Below are 22,244 nucleotides of genomic sequence, written 5' to 3' on the forward strand. Positions count from 1 at the left end.
TAATTGAAGTATTGATGAATGAGTTGCAGTCTCATGTTGAATTGTTCTTATGATAATGAATTATGTTAATGAATTGACTTGAGTAATAACCGGAAGTGAATTGAAATGTGGGTATCAATGTTGATTGATTATGGAAAAGGTTTAAGATGGTTCATAAGTGTTAAACATTTATCGAATGCTAATGTTTTAGTTAATTCTCATTTGTTGTTTAGCATATCTCTACTGGGCTTTGGCTCACCCTACTTGGGACATCATTTTTCAAGTACAGGTGATATGTCGCCTCCAAGATCTTAGCTTAGGAGGTTTAGGAGTTGAAGGCTCCATGTTTAGTTATTTTATTTTGTTGATTAAATGTAAATTCAAGCCGAGGGCTTCTATGTAAAGAGTTAGAACTCTTCTTTTGTTGTGACCAAGTGGTAACTTGGAAAGCTGTAAGCCCGTAGGGCATTTACTTTGTTGATAACATGTATTATTTTTGTAAAGAAGACTCTGATGAATGAAAATGTATTCTTTCCCTTATGTTCATGAAACTTGATAATGAATGATTTATGTCTTAAATTGAGGGTGTTACAAATTTAAATCCATTCTTGCTCAGCAAAAATCCAGAAACTAGGTTCTTTCGAATATCTGGTACATACAACACATCTTTGAGAATGAGTTCTTTGCCTAATGTCATCTTTAGCACCACGTTCCCTCGTTCCTTAACTTTGGAAGTCGAAGAATTCCCCATATAAAGTTGTTCTCCATATTCTGCTACATGATATGATGAGAACATCTTTTTCTTGGAACAAATGTGGCGAGTAGAGCCTATGTCCATCCACTATGCTTTGGGGTTGTCCACCAAATTGACTTCAGACACAATGCCAGATACATTCAGGTGCGAAACCATTGCACAAAGACTCTTTTCTTCAGTTAAGTTAGCTTGAGCAGGTTTTTTTCTTGTAGTTCCCTTGAGTCCTCTTGCGACAATCCTTGGCACAATATCCCATTTTGCCATTAAAATTCGGACTATCTCCACTTAACACCTTGCTTAGAGTTCTCTCTGGGATGCTTCCTTTTCTTATTGTTAAACTTTGGCTTATATTCCACAATGTTTGCCTTTGATTCCATGAGACGTTGTCCATTTTTCTTTTCAGAACCACGATTATGCTCTTCAATCCACAAATGAACAATCAAATCCTCTTGTGATATCTCTTTGCATTTATGTTTTAAATAGTTTTTAAAATCCCTCCAAGTCGGAAGTAATTTTTCAATAATAGTTGTCACTTGAAAAGATTCGCTTAGAGACATTCCTTTTGCATGAATTTCATGTAGGATAGCTTGAGGTTTTTGGACTTGATTGATCACTGTTTTGGAATCCGCCATCTTAAAATCAAGGAAGTGACCGACAACAAATTTCTTTGTTCCGACATCTTTTGTTTTATATTTGCGATCAAGCGAATCCCACAATGCTTTTACAGTCTTGATTGGACTATACACATTGCATAATGTGTTATCCAATCCATTTAGGATATAGTTCCTATAGAAAAAATCTACATGTTTCCATACATCCAGTACTGCAACAACTTGTGTATCACTTTCATTCTCACTAAGAGATTGAGCATCTTCTCTTAAAAACCTTGCCAAATTTAAGGTGGTCAGATAAAATAACATTTTCTATTGCCAACGCTTAAAATCTATACTAGTAAATTTTTCAGGTTTTTCCCCATGATTGATGGAACATAACCATGTCCAACAACTGTTGGAATCAAAGTAACCGGTGTAGACACAACGGGTGTAGGGGCAGTATTTCTCGACGTAACATTACTTTCTGTAGCCATTTCTGATTAACAAAAAAAAAAATTCCTTTTTTTATGTTAAATAGAAGATTCCACTATATATATATATATATATATATATATTGTTAGGACCCTACTTCTTGTCAAATTCCATGGACAAACTTGGGTTTATATTGAGTTGTAATTTTCCTGTTTTTGGTCTTCCTGCTCAAGTAGGCAAATTGGCACTCGAGCGAAGATTACACTCTCACAGTATTTTGCGCGTCTACAAAAATACTGAGTGCTGTGTTTTTACGCTCGAGTGTGGGATCTTCCGCTCGAGCGTGAACCCTGGTGTTTGGAACACGCGATATATATTCCTTGCTCGAGCGTCCATTTTTCTGCTCGAGCAGATCTCACTATCTCAGTCTCTAAAAACCTCAAGTTGCTCCAAATCTAGGGTTACTTTTCCTAGATCTTCTTTAAGGGTTTTAGGTTTTTCTTTTAGGGATATTTTTCTAGTTTTCTTTGATGTTTGATTGAATTTTTTGAACTCATGTTCTTATAAGCACACATCAAGGAGTTTGTTTGATCTTCTTTGAGAGTATTCTTCTTCGGTGGAATCCGAAGATTCAAGCACAGAGTAATCAAAGCAGTTTGATGTTGTGTGCAGTCGTTGATTCGATAATAGATGTTGTGGATTCAACATCAATCTAATCAATTCCAAGACGAAGGTTGTGGTGAAAGATATACAGAAGATTTGAAGACAAATTGGAAGTGTTTGGATAATTTGTTTGTTATCTTTGTAATATTTCTTTCTTCGGTAGTGGATTGATTAGTGGTGTTTCGCCCATGGTTTTTTTTTGTCATAATTGAAGGTACTTCAATTGTGATTTTTCCACAAAAAAATCGCTTGTATCGATTTATTGTTTTCTAAAACAACAATCTAAATCACTTTCGTACGTGCTTGATGATTTAGATTGTGAGTTTTAATTGATTGGGAATTGGAATAATTAAATCTTGATCTAATCATGAATCACTTAGATTTCTCATATATATATATATATATATATATATAACCATAAAAATAAATTTATATATATACAATAAACTTCACAATACCATAATAATATGTGGATAGATAAGTAGGGGTGATATGGTTTTTCAAATTATTTTGGCCACTAAAGTTTCTAGATTATGTTTATGTGTGCATTTGGATACAATTATACAAATTAATAACCATCACTACTACAAAAAAAAAGTTAAAAATCACACTTTGAGGGGAAAAAAAAAAATCTTATTTTTATTGGAAGTGTGATAAAAAAAATTAGATTGATATTTTTATCACACTTAATTTGATTGAGTATGATAATATTTATTTTTTATCACTTTTCAATTAAGTGTGATTATATATATATATATATATATATATATATTTTAATCACACCTTCTAGTTAAAGTGTGATTATATATACACTACTACTTTTTAATCACACCTTTTAAATTAGTGTGATTATAAATATATTTTTTAATCACATATTTTAATTAAAGTGTGATTATTTATATAATTTTTAATCACACCTTCTAATTAAAGTGTGATTATATATATACTACTACTTTTTAATCACACTTTTTAAATGAGTGTGATTATATATATATATATATATATATATTTTAATCACACATTCTAATTAAAGTGTGATTATTTATATATTTTTTAATCACACCTTCTAATTAAAGTGCGATTATATATACATTATTACTTTTTAATTACACTCCTACATAGGTGTGATTGTATAAAATATTCCAATTTGATTTTTATATAAAATGTACAATTCCTAAATTCGCGCCTCTATTCTACACCCATGAATGACCGAGGACGACTTTTCCATTCCCAACAAGATTGAATTTCACAAACACACAGGTCTCTTCTCCTCACTACAACAAGATTGGGTTTTCACGGATTCACATTAACGACATACAGTAAATGCAAGCCGTGGTAAATAAAAATATCTCACTTTTAATGTAAGTGTGATAAAAAAAAATTAGATTGATATTTTAATCACACTTGATTTGATTGAGTGTGATAATATTTATTTTTTATGTCACTTCTTAATTAAGTGTGATTATATATATATTTTTAATCACACCTTTTAATTAACATGTGATTATATTTATTTTTATATCACTTTTCAATAAAGTGTCATTATATATAATATTTATTACTTTTTAAATAAGTGTGATTGTATATATATATATATATATATTTAATCACACTTTTTAAATCAGTGTAATTATATATGTATTTTAATCACACTCCCTAAATAGGTGTGATTGTATAAAATATATCAATTTCATTTTATTTTAATCACACTTTTAAATAAGTGTTATTATATATGTATTTTAATCGCGCTCCTTAAATAGGTGTGATTGTATAAAATATTTTAATTTCATTTTTATATAAAATCTGATTCCCAAGTTGGCGCCTATTATGTATCACCATTGAGAGCAAATGACTCTTGCATTTCCTAACAAGATTGAATCTCTTCTCCTTACTGAAACGAAGCCCTTCATTTTCTTTATCCCAGCCCCGAACCACCATTGCCTTTCCCAACAAGATTGAATCTCTTCTCCTTGCTGAAACGAAGCCCTTCATTTTCTTCATCATAGCTTCGAACCACAATTGAAGTTACTCACTCAAACCACCATTGAAGTTTGTCTTTTGAAATAAAAAATCTCTTGAAATTTCTAGTGAGTCCTCTAGTTTTTATGCCCCCTTTGTGTGTATTTCTATTGGTATAGTAGAATCACAAATTTTGCAGAGTTTTCTTTTCTGTATGTGTATTTATTCTCTTGTGGTATTGGATATCGATGTGTATTTGATTGGCCTTTTAACTTGTTGGCTGTATATTCTGTCATTGTATTTGTATGTATGCTAAGGATGTGTATTTGGTTGGCCTTCTATCTATTTTGGAATTTGCTTTTCTGTTCTACAAGATGGTATTTTGTTCCCGTCGATTCTTAATTATAGAAACTTGCTATGCTTGGATCATTTGAAGGTTGCTATCCTTCCTACTCGAACCATATGAATGATGATTGTCACTCTCTGCAACCAGTGGTTGAGTGCCGAAACAGTGAAACTCACTACTCTATTAGCCTCTGTTAAGTGTCATTATATATAGCGATCCCGGGTTTACCCTTGTTGTATAGTGATCCGGACATGTGTCCGTGGATGTTGGTAGTTGTTTATTATCTTGTTTACATCCTTTCTTACTTTGTATTTGAGTTATAGGATGTGTTGAGCGGGTTTGTTACAGGTTGGTTGAGTTTAGAAACCAAAACTAGTTGCCCAGATTTTTGGCCTGTACGCTCGAGCGGAGGTGTTGGCGCTCGAGCGTAGATTACATCCATCCAGTATCTTGTTGTGCAGTGTTGTGAGCTCGAGCGTAGGGATTGGGAGCTCGAGCGGAGGCCTGGTTCTGCAAAAGTGCTGGGCGAGTGCATTCTGCGCTCGAGCGGGAGGTTGGCCGCTCGAGCGGAAGTCTGTGAGTGGCCGCTCGAGCGGGGTGTTTTACGCTCGAGCGGAGACCTGGGTTAAAGTCCCGAATTTGTGCCTTTTCAAATCACTTTTTGCTTTCTCTTCTCTCTCTTACTTTTCCAAAAAGCCATTTTCAGAGCTTCTCACTCTAAATCGGCCCTTCTCTCTTAGTTTTGATCTAGTAAGGATCGTTTACTCACCTTTTGTCTTCACAAAAGTTGTGTTGATCGTCGAGAGCTTCCTTTTGATCTGAAAATTTCAAGGTTTGGAGCATTTTGGTTTTGGTCTTCATCTCCTTTGGGGCTCCGAATTTGAGGTAGGGATAACCTACTCCTCTCTATGGGTTTTGTCTTTAAATTTTGGTATTTTGAGATGTTGGGCTTGGTTTGGTAATCTTGTAAAGGTTTGGGGCTTTTGTGTAATTTTACAAAAGTTGGGGGTTTTATTCATAATAAACCTAGATGCATGTTTGGCATAGAAAAATGGAATGATTGTTGAATCATTGATGAAAATGGGACCTAAGGGTTGAAATGGTAATTATGGAAAATGGTCTAATTACATTGGTTAATTAATTGGGATAATTAATTGGTGAGAAATGAGGAAATGAAATGTTGATTGAATATCCATTTGTGCATTTATTTTCTGTTTTAGAAATAACTGCTTTGGGCTATCGGTGGAGGATAGTCGAGATTGTTGTAGACAATGCATGATGATTAGGTAAACGGAAACTAATCAATGGAATGTGTCATGGAACTTGACAGTTGATAGAATACATTAATTGTTTGTATTGTGTGATTGTATATGGAACCAATGTGTTTATATACGTTATGTGTAGAGGAGGAGATAGGGGATGTACTCCGCGGTTTAGGGGAAGATAGGGGATGTACCTCTAAACCGGATAGGTATTGGGAGGAGATAGGGGATGAACTCCGTAGACAGAGCTCATATGCTTGTCTAGAGAAGTGAAGATAGAGCTCATATGCTTATCTTTGTGAAGTGTGGATACAGCTTGTATGCTTATCTGTGGATATTGTTGATATACATATCTGTTGTGAAGTGTGGATACAGCTTGTATGCTTATCTGTGGATATTGTTGATATACATATCTGTTGTGAAGTGTGGATACAGCTTGTATGCTTATCTGTGGATATTGTTGATATACATATCTGTTGAGAATGTGGATATAGTTTTTATACATATCTGTGGAAATGATGATAGAGCTAGCATGCTTATCTGTTGAAAAGGGGAAAATGAAAAGTAATTGGGACTTGTAAGTCGTTGACATAAATATGTAATTTATGTGATTGTATCAGTGTTGACCAACTATCAATTGCTAATGTTTTAGTCATTGTCCATGGTTGGTTTAGTGTATTTCTACTGGGCTGTGGCTCACCCTATATGGGAATATCATTTTCAGGTACAGGAAGCATGCCACCTCCAAGGACATAGCTGGGAGGCTAGTGGCGGGCATAGTTTTGTCGTTTTACTTTTGATGTATTACATGTAATTTCAAGCCAAGGGCTTAATGTGTAAACGAGTTAGAACTCTTTGTTGTAACCAAGTGTTAACTTGGAAAGCTGTAAGCCCGTAGGGCATTTTGTTATGAGATTAACATGTAATACTTATGTAATGGAATTCTAATGAATGATAGAAGGTGGTTAGTTTATCTATCAACGCTTGTCTTATTGGTTGGGTTTAATGTTATTATTTTGAGGGCGTTACAACTTGGTATCAGAGCGTACCGGGTTCGAATACTTTGGGTACGTGGGAAGTGATTAGGATCACAATGGGTTTGTCTCGCTTGATAGAGACGTAGATGTGGTATCATATGTTATGTGCTTAAATGCTAACATGCTTATGTGACTATGTGGGTATGGGATTTAATTTCTAGGATGTTGATTGGATCCTTGGGTTTCTGGGAGTCTTGTTGGAAAGGCACTTGATCAATGCTGTTTCTAACCGGAACTCTAGTAACGCCTCGGGACTATCATTATCCGGAAATGAAATTCGTAAGTGCTTATGTGTTTATGTGCTTATGTGGAGTGAATTACAGTTGTCCAGGCATTAGGACGTGAGTATTTAGTTTCGGCACATTTATGAATGTGCTAACGTTCTGTGTTGCCTTTATTAGGATGTCAGGACGAGGAAGAGGTGCTAGGCGTGGTAGACCTGCGAGGCAGGAAGTACCGTTACAGGGTGAGATTCCGGCAGTGCAGGAGGGAGTTGGGCAGGCCAATGTGGTCGAGCCAGTAGGTCAGCAGGCTATGGGTGCCTTGGCCAGAGAGATAGCGGGAGCTTTGGGTATTCTTAGAGCTGGGAATCAGGCAGCTGAGGCAGGGCCTTCCTTCTTGAAGAGGGAGTTCTTTCGGTGTAATCCGGACGAGTTTATCGGGGATCCTAAAGAGCCGCTTAAGGCAGATGAATGGCTCGAACAGACAACGAAGACGTTTGAGATGCTTGGCATCGAGGACGGAGCACTGAAAGTGACCTTGGCATCCTTTCAACTGAAGGGAGATGCGGGTCAATGGTGGAAGTACGAAAAAGCTCGTGTTGGTGGTACTTGGGAGGCGTTTGTGAATGCTTTTCAGGAGAGGTTTTTATCAGCAGCAGCTAGGGAAAAACTGAGGGATCAGTTTAGCCGGCTTAATCAGCAGGGCTTGTCTGTGGCCGAGTTTGAGGCTACTTTTACCAGTCTGTCTAGGTTTGCACCTGAACTGGTGGCGTCTGAGGAACGCCGTTGCTATGAGTTTGAGCGTAAGTTGAGGCGGAGCCTCAAGTTGAGAGTTGGTGGGTCTTATATTCGAGAGTATAGACACCTAGTGGATGCTGCAGCTCATATGGAGCTTATGATGCAGGAGGAGGATGAAGGTCAGAGAGGCTCCAAGAGGAGCCAGGATAGTCAGAGTGATGGCAGGAGACAGAGGGGTTCTAACCCTCAGCAGTCGCAGGGTGGTGTTGCTAGATCGACCTTCCCAGTGCCGAGTGTAGGCTCAGGGAGAGGTGGTCAGGGGGAAATCACTTGTTACAAGTGTGGCCAGCTGGGTCACAAGGTATCTGTTTGCCCGCAGAAGGGTGGGGGTCAGAAAGCTGCTTCTTCTTCAGCTAGACCGCAGAGTCAGAGTTTGGGCAGGGGGCAGCTCTTGACTTGTTATCAGTGTGGACAACCTGGGCACATGAAGAGGTTTTGCCCACAGTTGAGTGCCACTTCGGGAGCGTCTGGCTCTAGGCAGACGCAGGGTTTTCAGCCAGCTCAGTCTGTGCAGGCCTCGAGGGCCAATCCGGGAGTTTCGTCATCCCAGTCTGTGCAGCAGTCTTTTGCTCCGAGAGGTGAGCAGGTAGACCAGGGGCCTACGGGGCGCGTGTATGCTGTTACCGCGCAGGATTTAGTACCGGCTCCATCAGTAGTGAGAGGTACTTTTCTGTTTTGCAACTCAGTTGCTAATGTGTTGATAGACACGGGTGCATCTCATTCTTTTGTATCTGCTGCATTTGCATCTGTTTTGGAATTGGAGTTAGCACAGTTAGCATCTCCTATTTGTGTGGTATCACCTTTGGGTGGTGAGTTGATTCTGAAACAGGGTGTAAGAGGATGTGATATAGAGGTCGCCGGCTATAGGCTTCCTTTTCCGTTTGTTGTCATGCCCATGAAGGGTTTTGATGTTATTTTGGGTATGGACTGGTTATCGTCATACCGGGCTGTTATTGATTGCTACCGCCAGAGGGTTACATTGTGTACCTTGAGCGGGGAGTGGTTCCATTTCTTGGGAGACCGGGTTGGTAGTGTTTTGCCACCGGGGTATGATTCGCGAGGGTGAAGTGAACTTAGTAGTCTACTTGCTAGCTTTGAGAATGGTGAGAGTGGTGAGACCCAGCATGTATTGCCGAGGGTGGTTTGTGAGTATTCGGATGTTTTTCCCGAAGATCTTGTTAGTTTGCCACCTCACCGAGAGATAGAGTTCTCTATTGATTTAGTGCCTGGTACGGCGCCGATTTCTATGGCACCTTACCGTTTTGCTCCAGCAGAGTTGGTTGAGTTGAAAGTTCAACTCCAGGAATTGCTCGATAAGGGCTTTGTTCGCCCTAGTGTTTCACCGTGGGGAGCACCGGCCCTCTTCGTTAAAAAGAAAGATGGTGCCTTGAGATTGTGTATAGACTACCGGAAGTTGAATCGGGCTACGGTTAAGAATAAGTATCCTATGCCCCGTATAGATGATTTGTTTGACCAGTTGAAGGGTTCCCGTTGTTTCTCTAAGATAGACTTGAGATCGGGTTACCATCAGTTGAGGGTCAGGGAGGAAGATATTCCTAAGACGGCATTCCGTACGCGGTATGGCCATTATGAGTTTCTGGTGATGCCCTTTGGACTTACCAATGCACCGGCAGTCTTTATGGACTTGATGAACCGGATTTTCCGGGAGTTCTTAGACCGCTTTGTGGTTGTTTTTGTGGACGATATCCTTATCTATTCGTCTTCTGAGGAGGAGCACGAGGCACACTTGAGAGTGATGCTTGAGTTACTTAGAGCCCATAGGCTGTATGCCAAGTTTGGGAAGTGTGAGTTCTGGCTGAGGGAAGTCAAATTCTTAGGCCACGTGGTATCCGGGGAAGGGGTGTCTGTTGATACATCCAAGGTTGAGGCAGTGCAAGATTGGGCACAGCCTAAGAGTGTGTTTGAGATCCGCAGTTTTCTGGGATTAGCTGGGTATTACCGTCGGTTTGTGAAAGATTTCTCCAGGTTAGCGTCACCGTTGACTAGACTGACTAGGAAGGGAGTCAAGTTTGTGTGGAGTGAGACTTGTGAAAAGTCGTTCCAAGAGCTGAAAGTTAGATTGACCACCGCTCCGGTGTTGATTATTCCGGAGAGAGGGTTGGGTTATGCGGTTTATTGTGATGCCTCACGAGAAGGTTTGGGTTGTGTGTTGATGCAAGAGGGAAAAGTGGTAGCTTATGGCTCACGTCAATTGAAAATACACGAGAAGAATTACCCCACACACGACCTAGAGTTAGCAGCTGTGATCTTTGCCTTGAAAATCTGGAGGCACTACCTTTATGGTGAGGGGTTCGAGGTATTCTCGGATCACAAGAGTTTGAAGTATCTATTTACACAGAGAGACTTGAATCTGAGGCAGAGGAGATGGATGGAGTTCATCGAGGATTATGATTTTGAGTTGCATTATCATCCGGGAAAGGCCAATGTTGTGGCCGATGCCCTTAGTAGGAAAACCATTAGTGACGTAGCTTGTATAGCCATCCGGGAATGGGTGATGTTGGGAGCACTTGGCGAGTTTGATTTGCTACTGGGCGAATCTGTTGAGGCTGCGGCCTTGTTTTCTGTTGTTGCGCAGCCTACACTTGTGGTTAGAGTGTTAGAGGCACAGCGAGGTGACCTTGAGGTAGAATCCCTCCGAGAAAAGATCTCCAGTGGGAAAGTTGAGAAGGGTTTGACGGTGTATCCCGACCTGAGTGTGAGATACCGAGACCGTTTGTTTGTACCGGGGGCTTGCCGAGAGGAGGTACTCCGAGAGTTTCACCATTCGCGCCTTGCGGTGCATCCGGGAGGTACTAAGATGTATCAGGATTTGGGTCGCCAGTTTTGGTGGCGGGGTATGAAAAGAGATGTGGCTGTTTTCGTATCGAAGTGCCTTACTTGCCAGCAAGTGAAGGCCGAGCATCAGAGGCCAGCGGGTTTGTTGCAACCCTTGCCTATTGCCGAGTGGAAGTGGGAGCATGTCACTATGGACTTCGTTGTAGGTCTTCCGAGGACTCAACGGGGTAGTGATGCTATTTGGGTGGTTGTAGACCGGTTGACTAAGTCGGCGCACTTTATTCCTATGCGCGTGAGAGATTCGGTAGATCATCTTGCCGATTTGTATATTCGGGACGTAGTGAGATTGCACGGGGTCCCAGTGACGATCGTCTCAGATAGAGATCCTCGTTTTACTGCTAGGTTGTGGCAGAGTTTGCAGAGTGCCTTGGGCACTAAGTTGACCTTTAGTACGGCTTATCATCCTCAGACTGACGGGCAGTCCGAGCGTACTATTCAGATCCTCGAGGATATGCTTCGGGGTTGTGTCCTGGACTTCAGTGGGACGTGGGAGAGGCACTTGCCATTGGTAGAGTTTGCCTACAACAACAGTTTTCAGTCTAGCATCGGTATGGCACCGTTTGAGGCCTTGTATGGCCGACCGTGTAGGTCTCCAGTTTGTTGGGCCGAGGTGGGTGATGCACCTTTGTTGGGTCCGGAGTTGGTTAGGGAGACGACGGAGAAAGTTGAGCTTATCCGTAGGAGGCTTGTTACAGCCCAGAGTCGACAAAAGAGTTATGCCGACCGTAGGAGGAGGCCTTTGGCGTTTGAGGTAGGTGATCATGTCTTTCTAAAGATATCACCTAGGCGAGGCTTGATGAGGTTTGGGAAGAGTGGGAAGTTATCCCCTCGGTTTATTGGTCCTTTTGAGATCCTTGAGAGGATAGGTGAGGTTGCTTATCGGTTAGCCTTACCGCCGCAGTTGTCCGGAGTGCATGACGTGTTTCATGTGAGTATGCTTCGGAAGTATGAACCAGATCCATCACATGTGCTGGATTGGAGCGATTTAGAGGTAGATGAGGATGCCTCGTATGAGGAGAGACCGGTTCGGGTCTTGGATAGGCGGGATCAGGTCCTGCGTGGCAAGACCATTCCTTTGGTGAAAGTCTTGTGGAAACATCACGGAGTGGAGGAAGCCACTTGGGAACGTGAGTTGGAAGTCCGAGAGAAATATCCGGACTTGTTTGTTGATATGTAATCTTGTATTTAAATTTTACATTTTGTTGAACTTAAGAGCTTTTATATATGTCTTAAGTTGTGAAACATTGAAAATGTTTTGATTATTGGAAGCATGTTTTGGAACTTGCCTCATATGGTAGTTTGATGTAACACTATATATGTTGGATATATTGTTGACATTGGAAAGTTAGTGCATAATGTTGATGCATGTTGATAATACATATGTTGTTTACATATTGTGATATGTCTCTTGCTAAAGGGATGGGATGACCGGTAATGGGTCGAATTGTTGAATGTTAAATTGTAACATTGTCTAAAATGGAGGAAAACTTGTTTTGAAAACTTGTGCTTAATTTCGGGGACGAAATTCTTTAAGGGGGGGAGGTTATAGCGATCCCGGGTTTACCCTTGTTGTATAGTGATCCGGACATGTGTCCGTGGATGTTGGTAGTTGTTTATTATCTTGTTTACATCCTTTCTTACTTTGTATTTGAGTTATAGGATGTGTTGAGCGGGTTTGTTACAGGTTGGTTGAGTTTAGAAACCAAAACTAGTTGCCCAGATTTTTGGCCTGTACGCTCGAGCGGAGGTGTTGGCGCTCGAGCGTAGATTACATCCATCCAGTATCTTGTTGTGCAGTGTTGTGAGCTCGAGCGTAGGGATTGGGAGCTCGAGCGGAGGCCTGGTTCTGCAAAAGTGCTGGGCGAGTGCATTCTGCGCTCGAGCGGGAGGTTGGCCGCTCGAGCGGAAGTCTGTGAGTGGCCGCTCGAGCGGGGTGTTTTACGCTCGAGCGGAGACCTGGGTTAAAGTCCCGAATTTGTGCCTTTTCAAATCACTTTTTGCTTTCTCTTCTCTCTCTTACTTTTCCAAAAAGCCATTTTCAGAGCTTCTCACTCTAAATCGGCCCTTCTCTCTTAGTTTTGATCTAGTAAGGATCGTTTACTCACCTTTTGTCTTCACAAAAGTTGTGTTGATCGTCGAGAGCTTCCTTTTGATCTGAAAATTTCAAGGTTTGGAGCATTTTGGTTTTGGTCTTCATCTCCTTTGGGGCTCCGAATTTGAGGTAGGGATAACCTACTCCTCTCTATGGGTTTTGTCTTTAAATTTTGGTATTTTGAGATGTTGGGCTTGGTTTGGTAATCTTGTAAAGGTTTGGGGCTTTTGTGTAATTTTACAAAAGTTGGGGGTTTTATTCATAATAAACCTAGATGCATGTTTGGCATAGAAAAATGGAATGATTGTTGAATCATTGATGAAAATGGGACCTAAGGGTTGAAATGGTAATTATGGAAAATGGTCTAATTACATTGGTTAATTAATTGGGATAATTAATTGGTGAGAAATGAGGAAATGAAATGTTGATTGAATATCCATTTGTGCATTTATTTTCTGTTTTAGAAATAACTGCTTTGGGCTATCGGTGGAGGATAGTCGAGATTGTTGTAGACAATGCATGATGATTAGGTAAACGGAAACTAATCAATGGAATGTGTCATGGAACTTGACAGTTGATAGAATACATTAATTGTTTGTATTGTGTGATTGTATATGGAACCAATGTGTTTATATACGTTATGTGTAGAGGAGGAGATAGGGGATGTACTCCGCGGTTTAGGGGAAGATAGGGGATGTACCTCTAAACCGGATAGGTATTGGGAGGAGATAGGGGATGAACTCCGTAGACAGAGCTCATATGCTTGTCTAGAGAAGTGAAGATAGAGCTCATATGCTTATCTTTGTGAAGTGTGGATACAGCTTGTATGCTTATCTGTGGATATTGTTGATATACATATCTGTTGTGAAGTGTGGATACAGCTTGTATGCTTATCTGTGGATATTGTTGATATACATATCTGTTGTGAAGTGTGGATACAGCTTGTATGCTTATCTGTGGATATTGTTGATATACATATCTGTTGAGAATGTGGATATAGTTTTTATACATATCTGTGGAAATGATGATAGAGCTAGCATGCTTATCTGTTGAAAAGGGGAAAATGAAAAGTAATTGGGACTTGTAAGTCGTTGACATAAATATGTAATTTATGTGATTGTATCAGTGTTGACCAACTATCAATTGCTAATGTTTTAGTCATTGTCCATGGTTGGTTTAGTGTATTTCTACTGGGCTGTGGCTCACCCTATATGGGAATATCATTTTCAGGTACAGGAAGCATGCCACCTCCAAGGACATAGCTGGGAGGCTAGTGGCGGGCATAGTTTTGTCGTTTTACTTTTGATGTATTACATGTAATTTCAAGCCAAGGGCTTAATGTGTAAACGAGTTAGAACTCTTTGTTGTAACCAAGTGTTAACTTGGAAAGCTGTAAGCCCGTAGGGCATTTTGTTATGAGATTAACATGTAATACTTATGTAATGGAATTCTAATGAATGATAGAAGGTGGTTAGTTTATCTATCAACGCTTGTCTTATTGGTTGGGTTTAATGTTATTATTTTGAGGGCGTTACATTATATATATTTATTTTATAAATTTTCCTTTTCACTAAAGTAAAATTAAAATAAAAAAGGTTTGTTGTATCAACGTGTCCATGTCATTTGTATCGGTGGGTGTCCTATGTCTAAACACAAGGGGTGTCCGCGGTTCGGTTTGGGACGGTTTGCGGTTCGGTTTGGACCCACCCGCATCTATGCGGTTTTGGGAAAAGTCAACCCGCAACCGCCCGCAATGCGGTTTGCGGTTTGTGCGGATAGGGTTCGTGGATGTGCGGGCGGTTGCGAGCGGTTTGCGGATTGAACTTTTTTCCAAAAATTTATTTTTAAACCTTTTTTTTTCCCCCCATTTTGTCAATCTTTATTTTGGACCTTTTTTTTCATAGATTCAAGTTAACAGATTGAATCAAGTTAACAGATTCAATTTCACAGATTTAATTCCAAAAAACAGATTATACAGACACAGATAGATTTAATTCCAAAAATTAAATAACAGATTTAATACAGATTCAATATAGATTTAAAACAAATTAAATAGATTCCACAAATAGATTTAAAACATATTCAATACAGATTTAATACAGATTCAATACAAATTAAATAGATTTCACAAATTAAACAGATTTAAAACAGATTAATTCCAAAAACAGATTTAATGTCCTCCATCAACAAATAACATAAATAGATCTATCTATCAACTGATTCTTCAAACCAATACCACATTAATGAATAGATTCAAAATAGATCTATCAACTGATTCTCCAAACATAGACAGATCAAAGATCGGGGAGAGTGAAAGAGAGAAAGACAGAGAGAGAGAGAGGCTTACTTGCGATCGGTGCGATGACAGAGTCAATCGATCGGTCGATTTTGTGATGAGAGAGAGTCGATCGGTGCAGTAGATGCAAAGCCAAAGAGTGAGAGACTGTGAGATGAGAGAGTGAGGGAGGGAGACAGATCAGAGACACAAAGATCGGGGAGAGAGAGACATAGACAGAGACTGAGATTCAGAGAGGAGCTTACCTGTGAGGTGTGCGATGAGGTCGATCGGTCGATCGGTCGATTAGTCCATCTTGCGAAGACAGAGAGAGTGGATCAGTGGGTGTAGGCAGTGGAGATGAAAATCGCAAGAGTGAGAGTGAGCGTGAGAATGAGAGACACAAAATGAGATAGATAGAGTGAGAGATAGATAATATTGATTAGGGTTTTCTTTTTTGAACGGTCGGATTTGAAGGAAAAGAAAAGGGGTTTTTTTTTTTTAAACGGTTAGATTAGATTTGAACCCAAAAAAAAAAAAAAGTGTTTTAGACGGACGGGTTGGGCAGGTGCGGGTTAAACCCGCAACCCGTCCGCAACCCGAAAATTACATAAAATCCAAACCGCACCCTACCCTAATGTGTTTGCGAAACCGCCCATACGTGCGCGGTTCGGATCGGGTAGGGTGGTTTGGGCGGTTCGAATAACCCTATGCCCAGCCCTAACATGCATCATTGCATTTAACATTGAAGTTCCAGATTAGCTGGTCAGACTAGTGAACCAGAAATTCCCATTCAAATTGGATGTGTTTTACATGGCTAAAAAGGGTAGACAAAATCATGTTTTTCTTTCTCTATTTTTTTCTGGTTTGGAAGGTAATAAGTTCTGAACGTTAATTTTTGCAAACACGACCAATATCACTACTCCTAGTACTAGCAGGACAGGGCTTAGTTGAGTTGAGTAAGTTATGCTACTACTATTTTTATTCATCATTACTAAAAATGTAAAAAAAACAACCATTCATAAAGGCCGTGGCTAAAAAAAATAATAATAATAAAAAAAAAAACTTAGGAAACTCATAAAAATAAGAGTATGGTACAATAAATGCATCTTCCAATGTGATCTTAAGCTAGATATTGCACAAGATAGGGAGCTCACTTGTATAAATAGAATGCAATTCCCAGAAACACAACATAGGGGGCTTACTTGTCAAAGTGAGAATTGCATTATGGACCAAAGCATCATACACAGGATTGCCCTTCCCAATGAATGACATTATCTTTAATTTATATCGGGTCAGATTTTGTTCCAGGTGACTCTGAATTCTTGTTTGGTCCTGATGCTTTTTCTTTCTCTTTTCCTTTTTTTTGATCTGTGTTGGAGTTTAAGTTGTTAGAGCTGGTAGTTGATTGAGGTGGTTGAGCTGTCAGTTTTGGTTACTGGTTTGGCTCTATGGCTACTGCTGCTATCTGTCAATTTGATTCTGTGGCTACTGCTGCTACTATTTTTGGGAGTTTTAGTTTGCTTTCTTGTTTCTTTGGGGTATCAATTAAGAACAAAAACCAATCACATATCTTATAACTAACAAAACCAAAATTGCTATATATACAGCAACCTAGCCAAAACTATAAAATGTCGTAACTACACAGTAGAAAACCTTTAGCAAGTAGCAAAGAAAGCACCATGAGCAAGACATATATATATATATATATACACCTTCAAATCATTGATCCCCTCTCTCATGAATTGGTAAGTAGCTCAGACATTTTGTGTGGCTTTCTGTGACTTCTTTGAAACTATTGCATTCACATTCAAAGCGTTATTGCGCATCTCATGCAATTCTATCTTCTCTCCTATCGTTCTCTTCTCCCGACAACTTTTCCTTTCCTCCCTGCACTTTTTTCAAAAGGATATCTGCTTCACAGCATGCCTCATCCATTGCTTTTCTCATAAATCTTACTTCTATGACCCTTATTCTAGTAATAAGGATTTAATGAGAGAGAATATCCATGTTTTAGGAGTGTGCAACCTTTACCTAAGCCTATGCAGGGAACATTGTTCATGCAACTTGCACAAGACCTCAATAGCTGAATCTTTGTTATGAACTTCAGCATTGTGCATCATCACTGGTACAAACATGTGGCCCTCTACATGCTAGTACTCATTTGGTTGCTATGTCAACGATGCAAAGCCTGCTACAAGAAAGGCTTACCAGTTTTTGACACAGAAAACCATCAGCATATTGTAAAGTTCTATCCTATATGTCACTGGAATGCTTGTTATTACCTCATAATATTTTGTTAGTGTGTTGTACGTGGGTCTATCATTATTTAGAGGAGGAATTATTTTTATGGAGATTTTAACCTTGGCAAATGGTGTTTTGCCAAGTACTATACTTCCTTTTGAGATTGGTTGTGGAGATATGTTGATGCAACTCCAAGTAATCATTGAGTTGTGGTTTTAGGTTATCATGGTTGTCCACCAGTAGGACTACTAATGCATCAATTTTTTATTTATTTTTTTTTTTTATTTATATTTTTTATATATTGTGCGACTAAAGACACTAGTGGTGCATTGATGGTTGGATTCAATTTGGTTCCCCTATAAACCAAATCATGTTAGCAAAAAAGAAAATGGCATTGGGTTCCCTAAAACAGAACCAAAATGAATCCAGACATTTTTGGTTGTGCAATATATGAGAATGAAGGATATATTTAGTGTCTGACAAGTGAAACATTGTCATAAACTAAACCTACAGTTTCGGGAAAGTGGTTTTGACATCGTTGTCAACCTTCTCTTGTTTAGATTTTCACTCCTTATGGCTCCAATCGCAAAAACTACAAATGCAAAGTGAGTAGTTAAAACCAAAACATTCTGTATTTCAATCAAGAATTAGAGTAGAAATAAGTGGAAAGAAATCAAAAGGAAAGACAAAAGTGAAATTTCTTCTTTTTTTTTCCCCTCTTAAATCTTTTGATAAAAACAAAATCTCAGAGAATTTTTTTCGCAAAATCAGTTTGTATGCATGTGCAAAACAAGTAGATAGTCTTCATTGAATGAGAAGAAATACTGATACACAAATAGAATACTGATCAATAATTTGCCTGCTGATTTGGCTCCTAAACTGGTATATTTGGTATGTATGGTCTGATATAATCGGAGGAATGCTACTGGTGTGTTTGGTGTGTATCTGATAGATCTGCTAGAATTTGAGAGCTGTTATGTGGTGAGTATCTGATGGGGTCTGGTCTGTAGTGGTTGCTGGTTTAGTATTTTGGGTAGATTTAAAGTGACCTGGGCTGCTGTTAGCATAGGTTTTCTCTGCTGTTTTGGTATTTTTGTTGCTATCTGTTGCTATCTACTGTCTTTGTGTATCTACTGTATTTTGTTTATATCTGTTGTCTTTGTGTATTTGTTGCAGTATTATAAGCTCTGTTGCAGTTTGTATATGTTGGTCTCTCACCAACAAGTGCTTGGATTGATACTACCATGTGATTGTGCGAGTTTCTTAGTGCCAACCTAGTTGGGATTGGGTTGTTTCGTTATGATGGCTTTTGCATCATCCCCTTTCCCTTTGTTGATTTTTTTTTCCCTTACGTGTAAGGTTCTCTATCATCAATAAAGTTTTCTTCATTGTTGATCAAAAAAAAAAAAAAAAAAAAAAAGATAAAATATAAGGGTGGAAATTTTCGATATGTTTTGACAACACAACTCGAACCATACCCAAAGTTTTATAATTATTTCAAGATAATTATAATAATTGCTTTTTTAATTATTTCTGTCAATTTGATTCTGTGACTGCTGCTGCTACTATTTTTGGGAGTTTTAGTTTTCTTTCTTGTTTCTTTGGGGTTGCTAGAACATGGGACACAACCTGCCAATCGACCCAAAACATAAACAATGATCAAAATATATTATGTCTTACATATAACATACAAAGCCGCTATCTTGATATATAACCATCTGTGTATGTAAGTCATAGGCAAAACACCAAATACAATGTGTACATGCTTTGACTGGAGTAGTTTACACCAAAATTTATTGGTGCCTTGACTAGTCTAATCTCCAGTTGCTGTATTAAGGGATGAAAATGGAAATCAGATATGAAGATGTACATATTATATGCTGGCTAATGATACTAGTGAAAAAGTGAGGGAAGCTGGTCAATACCCAAACACACCAGACACTACCCAAGCACACTGCGGCTACTGCTACTGTTGTTGTCCAGAACCAAGCACACTGCTGCTGCTGCTCTCTAGAACAATGCTGGAGTTGGTAACCCAGACACCTTTTAACCTCAGTGGTTACACCCAGTAAACAAACCACACCAGCAACACAACAGCAACAAAAACACAGCAACACCCTTCACCTCAACAGCTACAACACTTGATTCAAATTGATCACAAAATGATGAATTGAGTACTACACACCTGTAATACTACTCTTTGCCCAAAAAGCTATCATTTACTTCACAATATCCACCAAATCAGCAAAATTGGGATGGCCCCCATTGAACACGATTTCATTCCTCAAATTCCAAACTAACCACAGCATCACTAGTGGCACCATATTCCAAAATTTTCTCTCTTTCATCTTAAGCTTCACCCCATCCCACCATTGTAGCAAGGCTTCAATGGAACTAGGGACTACCCAACAACTACATGAATATCCTAATAAACCAAATACGAGGATTAATAGATCCAATATTACAAATTGGGTAATCCGAAAAAGACCTTTTAGTTAAATATCTAATAAACTCACATGGTATAATTAACACAGTACAATATAAGTTACTCCAACTCGATTAGTGTTCATCAAAAATACTTTCAATATCAATTGGTAACAAGTTAAATTCAATCCATTACTCAACATAAGCATTATTAAAAATAAAAAATACTCAATTAAAACCTGTTAGCTATCATCTTAAAATGTGTTTAATAAACTTGTACACTACACTACAAAGAAATCAATAAACCAAATTTAAACAAGTTCTACAGCCCTACACATAATCTAAAATTTAAGATGGCAGGCACACAAAGATTGCAAAAAAGGTTTCATTTTTTAGGGTTAATTAAGAATTCTCATAGATGATGTGCAATCTTCCTGAACTAAATTTGCTACTTTCCCTTTCCCTTATACCACTAGTCTCATCTTCACTTGCTCTGAGAACAAAATATGTGAGCGTCTCTTTTAATGTAAGAAATGTTGATTTCGAGGGATTGTGGATTGATGAATACTGATGTGCCTTAAGTTTTGGATTACCAAATCATTTGGTTCCACCTTTTCTAAGAAAATAAAATACTTAAACATTTACTTCGACGGTTCATTGTTTTCCTTTTATGATCTCTTGGTTTGCTCTAGTTAAACATGTGTTTATTTCTTCAATTGAAACTATAGTTTCTGGTTTACTTTCCGATTGTTTACTAGCTTAATTCAATCTACTAATATAGAGATCATGTCTTGCGTATAAAAAAACATAGCGACAAATTTATTATGTGAAAAATATCTAACCATTTAGATTTATTGAACTTTATGAAAATTCTTTAAACCTTGTTTGTTCTATTCCATAACTGCGAAAAATATCTAACCATTCAGATTTATTAAACTTTTTGAAGATTCTTAAAACCTTGTTTGTTTTATTCCATAACTCAATATGCTAGTTTCTTTTCTTTACAATTAATGTTGAAAACTTTAAGAAGTTAGCTTCCACGACGTTGTTGTTTAATTTATTATTGATTTATTGTAGATGTAACTTGCAAAATTTATAATTAAATGTAGGCATACTCTAGAATTTAGCTCAAACATATGAATAATTGTTTAATCAAAACACGACAATGCCTATCTGAAGAACAAGAAGGTATGCTACATAAATAGAGCGAATCACTTTGAATTACCAATACCTAAACAAATAATCGGTCGATATTTCCCAGCTCATAAGCGTGAACAAAATTGCCAATAGCGTGCGTAGTATTTAAGACTAACAAGTGAACAAAAGGAACAATTACTGCAACAACAAAGGGAAAATTGTCAAAAAGCAAAAGACTAACAGTTATGTAATACAATCTCAAACAATGATAAAGGTATAGAATATGTTGTCAGACGCAATAGGATAGACAAACCTACAAACCTATTGTCTGGGCAATAGGATAGACGAACCTACAAACCTATTGTTGGTAACCTAGACACCTTCTAACCTCAGCAGTTACACCTAGTAAACAAACCACACCAGCAACACAACAGCAACAAAAGCACAGCAACACCCTTCACCTTAGCAACTACAGCACTTGATTCAAATTGATCACAAAATCAAGAACTGAGTTGTAACGCCCTCAAAATTAACCCATTATATATCATTGACATGCATTATTTAAAGAAGACAATTTATTAATTCATTCATCAGAGTATTACCAAATAAAGTATTACATGTATCATCGAATAAAATGCCCTACAGGCTTACATCTTTCCAAGCCAACACTTGGTAACTCAATACAAGAAAAAGCCCAAGGCTTGAATGTTTACATGTACTAATAATTAAAGACAATTAACTAAAAGTAGTCTTCTTCAACCCAGAAGCCAAACCCTCCCAAACTAAGTCCTTGGAGGTAGTTTATCACCTGAACCTGAAAATGATGTTCCCATAAAGGGTGAGCCACAGCCCAGTAGAAATATACTAAACCACATATAAGCAATGAATAAAGCAATAGCATTCAACAGATGGTTAACCAAGATAATCAATTACTTCATTTTACAGTCTCATGACACTATTGTCTAAGATACGTTTTACTTTCCAATTTTATCAACATGGCTCAGAACCTGGCCAAACTTACAACAGTGAATCACATATATAATATTCACATCCTTCCAATATCAACAAACAAATGAGACTCAAGCTCAAATCAAACACTTCATACTTCCAGATTGATACACGTTTTAGTGCTGTATCAATAAAACACTTCTATATAAATAAGCACACATAAA

The 22,244-nt window shown here is 38.4% G+C and overlaps 1 protein-coding gene across 1 annotated transcript; it reads right to left on the minus strand.

Moving 5' to 3' along the window:
* Nucleotides 1–1,008: 1,008 nt before the first annotated feature.
* LOC145791854 (uncharacterized) lies at nt 1,009–1,653 on the minus strand. The gene has a single exon (XM_082872306.1). The coding sequence runs from the start codon at nt 1,651–1,653 to the stop codon at nt 1,009–1,011; it is 645 nt and encodes a 214-aa protein (XP_082728432.1).
* Nucleotides 1,654–22,244: the final 20,591 nt, after the last annotated feature.

This window comes from Camellia sinensis, chromosome 5, assembly GCF_055761805.1.
Source record: "Camellia sinensis isolate YWXY chromosome 5, ASM5576180v1, whole genome shotgun sequence".
NCBI lineage: Eukaryota > Viridiplantae > Streptophyta > Magnoliopsida > Ericales > Theaceae > Camellia > Camellia sinensis.

Excerpts from the sequence above, each read along its gene's own strand:
- LOC145791854 (XM_082872306.1), bottom strand. The coding sequence starts at position 1,653 with ATGTTATTTTATCTGACCACCTTAAATTTGGCAAGGTTTTTAAGAGAA.